Source organism: Bubalus kerabau, chromosome X, assembly GCF_029407905.1.
Source record: "Bubalus kerabau isolate K-KA32 ecotype Philippines breed swamp buffalo chromosome X, PCC_UOA_SB_1v2, whole genome shotgun sequence".
In the NCBI taxonomy this organism is placed as follows: Eukaryota; Metazoa; Chordata; class Mammalia; order Artiodactyla; family Bovidae; genus Bubalus; species Bubalus kerabau.
The window spans coordinates 71,324,035-71,337,844 of record NC_073647.1 but is presented as its reverse complement, the minus strand read 5'-3'; the positions used below and the strand labels follow the sequence as shown (position 1 = coordinate 71,337,844).

At 43.8% G+C, this 13,810-nt stretch overlaps 1 protein-coding gene and 1 long non-coding RNA gene across 3 annotated transcripts in view; one reads left to right on the top strand and one right to left on the bottom strand.

Annotated features, from left to right (window-relative positions):
- Positions 1–9,537, top strand: part of GUCY2F (guanylate cyclase 2F, retinal) — a 136,406-nt gene extending 126,869 nt beyond the window's left edge. The window contains exons 18-20 of the mRNA XM_055563131.1: positions 2,021–2,115; positions 8,693–8,781; positions 8,875–9,537. Coding sequence (XP_055419106.1) covers positions 2,021–2,115; positions 8,693–8,781; positions 8,875–8,962 — 272 coding nt within the window. The 3' untranslated portion in view covers positions 8,963–9,537. The remainder of the gene's footprint in view (positions 1–2,020; positions 2,116–8,692; positions 8,782–8,874) is intronic.
- Positions 4,156–13,451, bottom strand: LOC129638590 (uncharacterized). 2 transcript variants are annotated; one of them, XR_008707924.1, is made up of 4 exons: positions 13,355–13,451; positions 12,128–12,225; positions 5,557–5,719; positions 4,156–4,773 (listed from the first exon to the last, which is right to left on the bottom strand). It is a non-coding gene; the product is annotated as an uncharacterized LOC129638590 (long non-coding RNA). The 2 variants fall into 2 exon arrangements; XR_008707925.1 differs by lacking the exon at positions 5,557–5,719.
- Between the last annotated feature and the right edge of the window lie 359 nt (positions 13,452–13,810).

Sequence of the window (13,810 nt, the reverse complement as noted above, 5' to 3'; positions counted from 1 at the left end):
GGTGCCCTGTCTGACCCCACGTCTCATCACTCATGTGCCGAAACAGACTTGTACAATAGGTCCAGTCTTAGTCAATCTAGCCCGTGCAGCCATGATAAAGGAGGCAGCACGGAACTTAGAAGCTGTTGTCAGAATAAATTTTCTGACATCTGGCAAAGTCTTCAAATGTCGTAGACATGGCATAGGCCATGGGAGTAGTCATCCAGGAACTGCTGCGTGCATATAACTTTGCTCTGGAAGTGCAACCCAGGAGGAAGTGAAACTGGCATAGTACTCTGGACTGATGTAAGCCTGTAGAACAGTGAAGTCATATTCTGGTCTGCACTAGGGAAACTCCACACATTTCATGTTGGAAATACAGAGCTGAGAGCAGAAAGTAGATTTTCAGATTCAGTCAGCACCTTATCCAGTGATCAGATGGGAAGTAGAAAATGGAGTGAATCATGCACAGCAGATGTATATGAAGCACTGACTCTGTAAGGAAGGCATTGTGAGGGATATAGAGAAGTATACATATGTAGTCTCTGTACTACAGAAACTGGTTAGAGTGCTTTTCTGGAAACTAATGACTGTGACTGAAACATGACATTAAGTGCTACTCCTGACTGAAGACCTGTAAAGAGGTAGCTTCTAAGTTCGTGTTGGATATGAGATTAGGACGCATCATAGGTCTATTTTTAAAAAATCAGTTTCATCAACACCTCTTTTATGCTCAGTTGAATCTACTGATTCTGAAATGGAAGTGAGTAGTGACCCAGCCCTGGAGTGATCTTCCTTGCCACACGACTGAATGGTGGTTGGAATCAGCTATCTTTCTGTGTTGAACTGTGTGTTCCCATCAGTAGGATTATTCTATTGAGATATTCCCTCATGACTAGATGCTAGTGGAATGTCACACATAGTGCTAGCTACGGACACACTAGGTGACTTTTTAGAACCATTTGGAGTGGAGGTTTGGGGATGGCCATGAAGTAGTGATGAAGACACAAATGACAATACTGAGCTGTCAAGAGAAGGAAAGTCATTGTAGAAGACAGCAGAAATTTCTTGCGGTTCTTTTCACTCATGCCATGCTACTCGGATTGTACTCAGATTCTAAAAGAATTATTGGGAACATTGTAAATCAATTATATTCCAACAAAAAATAATAAATGAAAGAAAAAGAATTATTAAGTTAGCCGATAAGTTTTCCACTAGATCGTATGCAAAGACCTGAACAAACTTTTTGGCCAGCCTCAATACTTTCTCAGGTGTGTGTTGAACTGTCTTGGACTTTTATTGACTACTCAGCCTGAACAAGATCTTACTTCATGGGAAGACAGTTTTCAGGACAGTTAAGGATCCTACCTCAGTTAAATGATTGCTCTTCACCAAAGAATTACACTTAATTTCTGAATAGACGTTGTAGTCATAGTTCCCCAGTCTCTTATCCTAAGTTGGTATTAGTTGGAAAATCATTCATTTATGTGTGTACACAGCTAGAGGCATCTGCCAAAAAGACAGCTATAGATGTAGTCACCACACAATGTTGGCAGAGGTCTTGGGACATTTCTCATTGATGTCTCATTTTAAGTACAGCAGTGTTGAAAGGTAGTTGGATGGATGTGTATGAAAAAGATACCCTTTTGTCTCTTAAGTAGGATATGCCAACCTTGAGGGTTCAGCCCCAGCAGCAGCCTGTGAGACTGTAACTTCCCTCAGAGGAGGTCACGTTTCAGCTGAGGGCAAGTAGTGGTTGCTGTTTTCTTCATCTCAGTCATTTCTATTGCATGGTCTTTAATCTGAGATAGTGTCTAGGAGGCTGATAGGTGCTACAGCTAATGCTTTATTTGGGCCTGGTGAGGAAGACCATTCCTTCCCCTTACCTCCTCCTGTGAAACCCTAACTAAAGCGTACTCTCTCTCTCAGGGAATTTGCTTAGGGTCTTGTCCATTTAGAAGTGGGAGCATTTATGACATTAATATCCTCTCACTGATTTTACCTGAAAGGACCCAAAGTCATGCCTCTCTTGCTTTTACAGCTTATCGCATTCATGTCAGTCATAGCACAGTGACAATTCTTCGAACCCTGGGTGAAGGCTATGAAGTGGAGCTTCGAGGAAGAACAGAGCTCAAGGTATAATGTCCTTTTGTTTTTTGAGTCAAACCACTTGGACACACCTGCTTCTGGAGAGGTCATGGTCTGCTGAGAGAGTTTATCTGGGTGTCTGAGACTCAGAGCTGTAATTCGGGCAGAATTCTCAATTCCATGTGTGGTTCCGCAAAGATCGTTCCCTTTGCCTCAGTTTTCATCTCTTTAAAATATGGCTGCAGTGATAAGTATCGTTAAGATTCCCTCTGCATTTTTCAGACTGTGAGTTGCATTTTTCTCTCTTAAAAAATTGCCCAGATTTTTGCATTATTATTTACATTGTCTAACTTCCATCTCATTTAATATCTGGCAGTGCCAGGTGTTGTTCAATAAACTACACTACTGGAGAGTTTGGATTTTCTGTCCATTGGCTTGGTGGCCCTCCTTTTGCATTTTTAATCCACAACATTGATCCCCTGTGTACAGAGAAGCTATATCTATTTCCCCAAGGACCAGGAAGAATGAAGTCAGTTCTGATGAAAGACAAACAGCACCTTTTCTTTGTGAGGACTATCACTTGATCTAGGATTCAGGATTAGACTAATATCTCTTTTTCTTTTTCACCATTTCCACTGGATTCTTTTCATCTTCCTCTGGATGGCCCTAGGGCCACAGGTGGTCCCAACTGTAAGAGACTCTAGAGATTTGATCATTTAACTCCTTCAAATTTCAGATGAAGAGCCAAGGCCCAAAATGGTAAAATAATTTGATCAGGGTTACATAGTCAATTGATAGCAGAGTCAAGCCATAACCCAGGAAGCCTGACTTCTCCTTCATTAATAATAATGTTTATTTATTTATTTTTGGCTATGCTAGGTCTTTGTCACTTTCTCTAGTTGTGGCGAGTTGGGGCTACTCTTCATTGCAGCATGTGGGCTTTTCATTTCGGTGGCTTCTCTTGTGTAGCATGGGATCTAGGGCATGTGGGGTCAGTAGTTGAGGCTCCCCAGCTCTAGAACACAGGCTCAGTAGTTGTGGTACATGGCCTTAGTTGCCCTTCTGCTTGTGGGATCTTCCCAGACCAGAGATCGAACCCATGTCTCCTGCATTGGCAGGCAAATTCTTTTCCACTGAGCTACCGGGGAAGCCCTAGTAGTCTTTCTATGTTACCATTGTGCATGAAAATTGTTTTCTCAGTGACTATGCTCTGTGTTTAGTTGCTCAGTCATGTCTGACTCTTTGTGACCCCATGGACTATAGCCTACCAGGCCTCTCTGTCCATGGGGATTCTCCAGGCAAGAATACTGGAATGAGTTGCCATTCCTTCTTCCCAGGGGATCTTCCCAACCCAGGGATCGAACCCAGGTCTCCTTCATTGCAGGCAGATTCTTTACTGTCTGAGCCATCAAGGAAGCCCACATCTCCGGCAAAGCAAAATCTGGGCACTGAGTGATGTGTAATTTGTTTCTGTCACTGGTATGCCTTCCCCAGATAGTTGCAATTTACATATAAAGGAATTTCAGAAGTCAAAGATTGAAAGGCCTGATTATAGTTGATCAGTTAGTTCCTTCTATGGCTAATCCTAGATTGTCCCTTCCAATAGATCCTTAATGTCTTCTAGCAGGGGGAATGGATCACTTATTAGGGGATAGAGGTTTCTTTCCCACCTCTGCAGAGAACACAAAGATATGATGGGGTGGCGATATTACATGGGAAATTAATCAAGTCACCCAAGGCTTTTGTGATCCCTCTATATATTTGGTCATTTCTCGGCAGAGGAGGACAAAGGTGGCTTGGTTTCCTGAAGTGCTTGCCTCCCTATGGTACTAGACACAAATTCTCTCATTTAAGAGAGAACTTAAGGACTGAAGAGGTGCCACTTTATGCAACTGAAAAGGAAAAATATGCCTTCACTGCCTCCCCCCCACCAATTTTTATTGCCTCTCCCCATACTGGTTAGGAGTAATCACAACTTTGGGTGGTTCACAGACAAAAGCAGGACTACTTCAAAAGGGCCCTTTGCAACTTCATAGTTTCCCGTATCCCAGGGAATGTGGAGGAAGAGGCAGCGAGAGGCTGCCCCCTAAGGCCAGCCACATCAGGCCTTGGTTATTGGGTTATCAAGGGCTTCCTGAGGAAGAGAGATTGAGAGGGAAATACTGAGAGAGAAGAAGTGAGAGTGCCCCAGGGGAAAGGAAGGGCCAGTGAGAAGAAAGATAAGGATGGGAAGTAAGACCCAAAGGAAGGAAGGAAGAAGAGGGGAGATATTTTCTGTCTCTGAGCCTCCATCTCCCCACCAGGGAAAGATATTGACTATCACCTAGTAGGGACTGGGGGACAGAGGATTCCTTGTCCCTTGAGGATATGCAATATATTTCAGCACACTTCAGAAACTCTGTTTCAACATTTCCACCCCTCATCCACTCTGTGCTGCTGGAAAGCACGAATTGCTCTAGTACATGGCTCAGAAGGACCACATTTGATGGGGAGCCAGGTGTGATTTCAAAGTTGATGGCCAAAAACATCCTCTCCTTCCAGCTGGCTGAAGCTTAAAATTCCTCCATCAGAGCGTCTTCTCTTAAGCTCAAGGCTTGGATCCATCATCAACAACACTCTCCCCCGCCAACCCCATCCCCTCTCCATTGGAGTGATGACGCTTTACGTTGTTTCTCTTAGTGGGATCAAAGATGTGGGCTGGATTGGCTGAGAGAAGAAAACACAGAGCAGTTGAGTAATTGGGTGGGTGAGGGGTACAAAGAGAGACACCAAAATAAGGAAGCTTAGAAGACACATTGAGAGATGAGAAGCTCATGCTCTCTAGGAAGTTGTCCCACTGTCCACTCCAACCCCCTCTTGTATTGTGCTTAGTTGCTCAGTCGTATCCAACTCTTTGCGACCCCATGAACTATAGCCTACCAGGATCCTCTGTCCATGGGGATTGTCCAGGTAAGAATACTGGAGTGGGTTGCCATGCCCTCCTCCAGGGGATCCTCCCAACTCAGAGATTGAACCCAGGTCTCCCGCATTGCAGGCAGATTCTTAATTGTCTGAGCCACCAGGGAAGCCCAGGAATACTGGAGTGGGTAGCCTATCACTTCTCCAGGGGATATTTCTGACCCAGGAATCAAACCAGGGTCTACTGCATTGCAGGCAGATTCTTTACCAGCTGAGCTACCACACTGGCACAAAAATCATCAGTGCTTAACTGGCTATTTCTGTTTTTTGCAGTATTTTTCTCCAAGTATTTTTCTATCAAGCCTGGTGATAAATCATCTTATTACCTCTTCTCTTACATGAATGAGTCCTGCTTCACTTATCATTTTCCTGACAAGTTTGAAGCTCCTTGCTGAGACTTTGTATATGTCTAGGCTTATCACATGCTTTTGCCAGGGTGTCTCAGGTAGATTTACATTCTAAAAAAATTTTCCCAAATGGTTGTTCTCAGGTGGTTTCTGTTGTCTTTGCCAGAGGTGGACATTTACATACCAGCAATTGAGCTAAGAAGTAATGAAGTTGCATTGACAGAGTCATGATGGTCAGAAGGTCTGGTCTGTAATTCTTGTCCCATCGATGACTCAACGTGTGACATTGGACAAGCAACTTCATCTTCCCTGTGCTTCCATTTCTCAACATAGAGGCCTCTTCTGACCTGTGATTATCAGGAAGCTCATTAATCACAAGCTTTAAAATTACCAACAGTTGCTTTTTGGTCGCTAGACCAGCCCCTTGACTCCAGTGTGTGGGAAAAGCTATACAGTGGAGACGGAAGAACATTTAAACTTTGGAGTCTACATGTTAACTAGACTTATTGTTGTGATCCTGAAACTAACATAATTGTTTGTTGTTCAGTCGCTCAGTCGCTCTTTGCGACCCCATGGACTGCAGCACACTTGGCTTCCCTGTCCTTCACTATGTTATGTGTTAATTCCACCTCAATAAAATATAGAAAATCATAGTAAAAAATAAATAAAGTTTATAGTCTAGCAGAGTTGGGATCAAAGTCCCACCTATGCCAAGTCATTTTATAATCATAAACAAGGGCCCCATTTGCAGAATGAAGTTAATAATAAACCTGTTTTCCAGAGTTTTTATGAGGATTAAATAAGACAGGAGATGTCTTAAAAGTGTCGGGCCAAAGGAAGGTGCTATTATTTGGGAGATCTCTGGGACTGCCTAGGGATTGATGCTGAGTCAAAGAGTTCGCTTTAGGCTTTAGTTGTTGCTTACTTGTTTCCCCAATCTCTCTCTCTCCTTTCAGCAGGATTTTGGAGTAGGGTGGGTAAACAGAGAGCTAGGATTCTAAGAATTCTCCTGGATGGGCTCCAAAACCTCAGAGCACCCCTGGAACTCCCCAGCATATTCTTTGATTTGGAAGCTTGCCTGAGTCCATAACACTCCCATTCTATTTTGCAACCATTAGTTTTGGCATCCCAGCATGTCCCAGGACTCACCCAAATATCTGCACAGTCCTGGCATCTGCAAAAGTTCCCTTGGGTATTGGCATGCTGTCCTGATAGCTTCTAGAGCTCAAGAAAAACAGTAGACTATGGCTGGGGCTTGGGGTCAAGTTTTGAGAGTATGTTTTACCAAAGCGAGGTCCAATGACACCAAGAGTATTCCAAATACTCAAGGGATTAGAGTGCCAGCGAATGGAATAGTCTCTGTTTATTGAGCACCTATTCTATATGAGATGCTGAACTAGATTCTGTGAGGAAAAGAAACTGCTTAAAAGGCAGAAGAGTTGGGCTTCTGTTTAGGGCCCAAGACATGGCCTGATAGTTGTTTTTATTTAACTATACTGTGAGCTCCTTGAGGACAGATCCATCTCTGTATTTTCAGCCCAGGCACTATGAGGGTGAAATAAATTTAAGAATGAGTGATATGAGCATATTTTCAAGTTGCTCACTTCTTCTGGTCCCACATAGTTCAATTATGTGAGCTTAGGGTGGGTTGGCTGTCTGTTCAGGGAGGTTGGGCTGTTGTGGTGTTCTCTTCCTCATAGAGGGCTCGCTCAGTCTTGAACCAAATATTTGTGAAAAGTTTTGAGATTCTGCAATTAAATATGCTAATAATTATTATGGTTGTTGTTATGATTGTTAAGGGATGAATACATGTGATACAAAATAGAGAATAATGGATTTGATATTTAAAGGGGCAAACCTAATTGGAATCTCTTTTTTTTTTAAGTTAAATTTTATTTTATTTTTAAACTTTACAATATTGTATTGGTTTTTCCAAATATCGAAATGAATCTGCCACAGGTATACATGTGTTCCCCATCCTGAACCCTCCTCCCTCCTCTCTCCCCATACCATCCCTCTGGGTCGTCCCAGTGCACCAGCCCCAAGCATCCAGTATCGTGCATCGAACCTGGACTGGCGACTCGTTTCATACATGATAGTATACATGTTTCAATGCCATTCTCCCAAATCTTCCCACCCTCTCCCTCTCCCACAGAGTCCATAAGACTGTTCTATACATCAGTGTCTCTTTCTAAGTTAAGCAATTTAGAACTGTTCCTAATAAGATCTGCTGAGAGTGAGACCATATTTCAGATTAATGAGTTGGAAACACATCCCATACTTTTCTCAGTCTTAGTAAACACATTTTCCCCTTATGGATTGGGGGAATTGGGAGGACAGACAAAACAGAATTGAAATGAGGGGAGAGAACCATGTTGTTGAGGAGGACTGATTGAAGAAGAGGGGATGGTAGGGCAGGGGCAGAAAATGTGGCTCTTTTGAAGTCATCACTCAGGCTCTGGGGCAATGAACTTGAGTTTACATTTGCTTTCTCTTCTCGGACCTGTGGTTCTTGACAATCGACTAGTGGGGCTGTAGGTGGAGGCCTCCCTGGGGTCTCTCTCTACCTGTAAGACTCCCTTGGCAGGAAGAAAAGAAACACTGCAGAATGCAGACTTCTCAAAGCAGCCAGGATGCCCTGGGCTTAAGAACCAAGTTGCATGGTGTGCTTTCCATTTTTATTCCCTTTTTGGTTTTTGTGAGAGCCATTGGATGGTGGAAGGCTGGGAGGAGGTAGACTCTGAATGTTTGTACTCTGGATACAAAAGACAACGGGTTGACTAATGCCAAAAGATCAGGGCAAAAATGACAGACAAAATCTTCGATTGAACATACAGTTCTTTGGCAGCTGTGAAGCAAAACAGCCACATATTCCCAAAGATGGAGCTGTGTGGTGGCGGGTAGGCAAACATCTGGATGACAACTTGAAATGCTGTTTGCTTTTCATCTAGCTGCGGTGGCAGCCTATGGAGCTTGTCTGTGTGTGTGTGTGTGTGTGTGTGTTAGTTGCTCAGTCATGTCCAACTCTTTGCAACCCCATAGACCACAACCCACCAGCTCCCCACCCCCCCACCCCCCCCTCCATGGGATTCTCCAGGCAAGAACACTGGGTTGCCATTTCCATGTCTGAGCCTTGGGTATATATGACAAAGAAGCCGTATTGGAAGGAAGATGCCAGGGAGTGGGGACAAGGGGAAAGCAGAGGCAGTTTCTGAGCCAAATGGAATGTTTGTAGACATTCCATTCCTATTGACCAGAAAGACTTCTTTAGAAAAATTGGTTATAGTACCTTTAAGATTTTCTATCTTTTCTCTAATAAGGGCAAAGGCACAGAAGAGACCTTCTGGCTAGTTGGGAAAAAGGGCTTCACGAAGCCCCTTCCTGTGCCCCCACCAGTGGGCAAAGATGGGTAAGTGGGGATCACACTTAATTAGCGTCTTCCCATGCCCCTCTCTGCCACATCCTCTTCGCTAACTATTTTTGTGTTGCTCCTGCTCCACAGGCAAGTGGGCCATGGCCTTCAACCAGTAGAGATTGCAGCCTTCCAAAGAAGAAAAGCAGAAAAGCAGCTGGTGAGAAACAAGCCATAAGGTAATGGCCAGCCGGGAAACAGAGCCCAGAAGCTGGCCAGACTTTCAAAGCTGGGGCTCCCTTTGGCATGGGTGCCAGTGTCAGCCTACACTCTGTGGGCAGAGTGTGATGGAGCTGGCGAAATTCCAAGCTCCCCTGAGTTGTGCAAAAACCTTGTGAGGAGGCCTGTTGCAGAGCGAGCTGCCTCAGAGGGAGGTTGGCTGCCCCAGCCTGAGAGATCCTTGCCTCCTGCGCTGATAAAGTGTTTGAATGTTAACAAGGCCGGCCTAGTTATCCAGTTCTCAGGCAGGTGCACCCATCTCTCTCATTGTCCAGCACCTGGGCCACATGGTGAGCCACCTTAGGCCTTTAGAGATACTCTTCTATCTAAGCCACGCAGCAAGATGCTTATGTCCTTTACTCTAGCGGCCCTGCCCGATTGCTTCTGAGGTTGGTCTTGCCAATCAAAATAAGACTGGCAACTTCTTAACTGCCTGGCTTGAATTCAGGCCAATTTCCTTCATCTCTCCTCCCTGACAAGAAGGGTATCATTCCCAAGCAAAAAACAACAGACCAATTATCAAGGATTCTCCCCCATGTATCTCTCTCGGAGGACTCCAGTGCCTTATTGGGGTCCTGTCAGTGTCTCTTCTCTTATCTTGCTTTCTTATTCCTTCTTTCATGGAGACACTGACCATCAGACCATCTCTCCCTCCACATAGCCTTGGAAATCACAAGATTCTAAAGTAAACGTTACAGCATCTCCACACACTCCTGTTTCCTTGTCTTTTTAACGTGTTCCAGAATAATCACAATTCTAGCTGCTACACAACGACCAAAGGCCATACACTTCCTCTATTCCCAGTGGCCTCTGTTGACTTTGTCTGCCATTGATAACTGCTTTTCTCCTAAGAAAGCCAAGGTATCCTCATTTCTGTGATGATCACAGGTACTCTCTCTGAGTTATAACATTTATGCTTCAGAAATCTTCTATACTGAGCACATGGCTGCCCTGTAGCCTGCACCACCCTCTGCCACCCTGCTACCTGGGCCTGGGCTCTGTTCTTTTCTGATGACCAGTACAAGCAGATAAGCAACTGGTCTCTGTCTCTCTGACTCTCTCTCACAGCAGAAAAGGGTTTGGAAGCTCTTGAAGGGTTTTCCCTTTGGTAGGGTGGCATGGGCATTGGAGGTACTGTACAAGAACCTATGCATTCCTAAGAATGTGTTGGAGTTGGCAGCAGAAAACACTGCAGCAGGCTTACCATCATTGGCTGTGTGCTGGGTAGCGCTTTCCCAGCATTGCAGCTGGGTGTGACTGAGGCCATTTACACTCACTCATCTGGGTCCCCTTGCTAGAGGGGAAGATGCTGTGGGCTGTGAGTCTATGGGACAGATTGAAGCCAATTGGCTCAAAAGTGAATTTGACCACTGGCCTCATTAGCATGGGCTTCCCTGGTGGCTCGGTGGTAAAGAATCTGTCTGCAATACAGGAGATACGAGTTTTATCCCTGGGTTGGGAAGATCCCCTGGAGAAGGGTATGTCTACCCACTCCAGTATTCTTGCCTGGAGAATCCCATGAACAGAGGAGCCTGGTGGGCTACAGTCCACAGGGTTGCAAAGAGTCGGACACGACTTAGTGACTGAGCAGGCACACACTCATTAGCACCTGGGCTTTAATTAGCATGTTAATTGACCACAATGGCCTTGTCAGGTTGTGCAAATCACAAAATCCTCAAAAAGAGCAGCCCCAATAAATTTTAGAAGGCTTGACCTAAATCCAAGAGTTCCCAGACATTTCACTTACTTCTCATTAAATGTTCTATGTTGCTGTCACCCAGTAACACCACTTATTCCAGAATGTTTCCAACTTTTTATGACTTTTCAGATTGACCCTTAGTGAGATAGACCCAACTTATTAAAGACCTGCAAGACCATGGGAACCATTGAGGAGAGAGCACTGTGGTGTCAGACAGGGCGGGAGGAAAGATCCTGAGAAAGGGGGTATAACTTTGGTGAACTGACTACAGGACTTGCCTTTCAGTCTGTGCCCTGCTCTCTACTATAGCTCCTTCCTCTTGTCCTCCAATATCTACCATTTCCTAAAACTTCCTCGAGGTTATTACTTTATCTGTTTACTTTCCCTTAAATTTCATCAACTGTGGTTCATGTGGGATTGACAAGCCTCCTCTTAGATATACCATTAGTTAAGTGTTGCTCATTCTTGTCCAACTCTTTGCAACCCCATGGACTGCAGCCTGCCAGGCTGCTCTGTCCTTGGGATTCTCCAGGCAAAAATACTAGAGTGGGGAGCCAGTCTCTGCTCCAGGGGATCTTCCCAAACCAGGGATCAAACCCAGGTCTCCTGCATTGCTGGCAGATTCTTTACCATCTGAGCCACCAGGGAAGCCCAGATAAACCATAGACATGCCTTTTGGAGAGGAAGGGGCAATTCATCTAATATTATAATGAAGTTGAACTGAGTCTCATGCTCAGGAGGACTGGGAACTTTCATTTTCAAGTGGACTAGGAGAAATGAAGAAGTTGGAAGTTTTGAAGAATGAAGGATCACAGTGGAGGCCTTGGGACGAGACAAAAGCAGTGAATCCCTAGGAGATGGAAGAAGGGTGAAAACAAGTATGAGGATGGGAAAGTCTGTTTAGATTCCCCTACTTTCAAAACTTATGCTTTGGGTTTTCCTTGGACCCAAAGAATGGGAAGAAAGCATGCTTTTCCTTCTGCTCTCAAGACCTAGGACCTCCGCCAGAGAGCTAATACAACTCTGCTTCATGTGGGTTAAATCAGCTTTTGTGGACTGGCCTAGAAATCTGACCACCACATATGTAACAGCTTCCATGCAGCAAGGCATTCCAAACTCTAAATTATTGACTTATAAATGTTTAGGACACATCTCATTAGTTAATTAAGAATTACCTGTACATTAATATGCCTCCTCTTTTGTGTTAAAATTGGTAAAAAAAAAAAAAACAAACAACCTTGTTAATAGCAACATTATGCAACTGTAATTATGCAGTCCTGACAAATGTAATGATGTTTATTTGTTCAACGATCCAGGAAAGTTCAGCAATTTGCAAGCTGCTGGTGGAGTAGCATGGTATTGCAGGGTTGGAATCATTCATATTGAAATCCTATGAAAGGCCTAGGATGGGGAAGGTATACTTACTGTTTCCTCTTTCTCCCACCCAGGAGTGAAGGGCTCCATGATTGGAATCTTGTCTTGGTGAGGCAATGGAAAAGCTTGCTCCAGTTCAACAAATTGATCTGCCTGGGCAAGAAATTAGTGAGCAATATTACCTCTGAGGATGACCAATCTCTAGGGTTACTCAAGCCTAATTCTACTGAAAGGGGGCCCCTGGGAAATAACCTTAATAAGCTTTGCTCACTATACATCTATTCCCAAAAGGCCATTTGAATGTATACTACAATGAATGTGAACCTTAAAGAAAGGCAGAGAACCACCTCCAAGTTTAGTTATTCCAAAATAGCAGGCCCTACTTGGACTAAGATAAGAAGGTCTCTTTTTTCACAGAAAAAAGTAGGAGGCACTTTGTTTTCTTTTTCATTTCATTTGAATCTCTAGAAAGTATTTAATGAGCATAATTTATAACTCAGATACTATGAAATTAGTGCCAGGAAAAAAAAATCTTCCAGCAAACATACATCTGAATCCCAGTGCACTGTGACCTCAGTTGGCTGGAATGCATAGGCAGGAGAAGGGGGGAGAAGGATCTGGTTAATTGTGTTGTTTGGATAACTGATGGCTGAAAAGAAGTTCCTTTGTTTTCTGATCCTTTATTACTCAAAATCTTTCCAAAACTGTCATGGTCTCTTTTCTTGTCTAAGTAAGGAGAATTTAGGTAACATAATTGAATTGTCCTTGCTAGATAAGTAGCTCACTGGGTCTCACGGTCACATTCTGAACATTGACAGAGCAGAGAGAGGTAAGAGATACTGTCAGGGTAAAAGATATAGAAGTCATAGACTGACTCGAGCAATTCCCTTAAAGTGTGGTACTTTCCTTCCCTTTTCCTGCCCACCCTGCCTTTCAAGCCCACCCTGCCCTTAAAATAAATCCCTCTGAACATTTGTTTTTACTTTCTGCTTTTAGTTTTCCAGAGTCTACTTTCAAGGGGTTGTTGGCAGTGGCTTGCCACAGTCACATGGATTGAAGCAATAAGGCTTAAGTCACAGGCATGTTTAAAATAGTTAAGCAAGCTTTTCCTCTCTTTTATTATAAAAAATAATCTCTTTATTAAAACAGCTGAACCCAAACATATCAGCTAGTAAAGCAGTTAATTCTTTTAGAACAAGCCTTTTTAAAGAAAGAAATGCCTAAGGTATAATTTGATACCTTTCTCACTAATATTTAATTTTTCCATTATCAACTCACCCTAAATCTGAGGTTAGAGTCAAAAGCTCTTCCCAGCAGTTTTCCCTTAGTCTTCAGTCAAAGCACCCTTGGACTATTTCTCTCTTCACAGAAGCTCACTTCTCCCAGCCTCGGGGTGGTCTATTTACTATGCTAAAGCTCTTCAAGAGGATGCAGAAAAGGCTCAAGTTGCCTTTCAATCTCCTTGAACTGAGTTTCTAATCCCCTTTTCTAGACATGGCAGAGGAGGAAGAGACATGACATATCATCCTCTACCGATGAAAAGGGTCAGTCCAAAGCTGAACTTTTAAGGCTTCTAGAAAGAGGCAGAGCCTAAGGGAAGTTTCAAAGAAAAGTATCAACTCAAAACATGACTTGACTTCTAGAGGAGGTGCAACTGCCCTCTTCTATGAATATGGAAAGATTGGGGGGGCAAGGGAGGGACAATAAGGCTGCACCTGTAGGCACTATGGATCA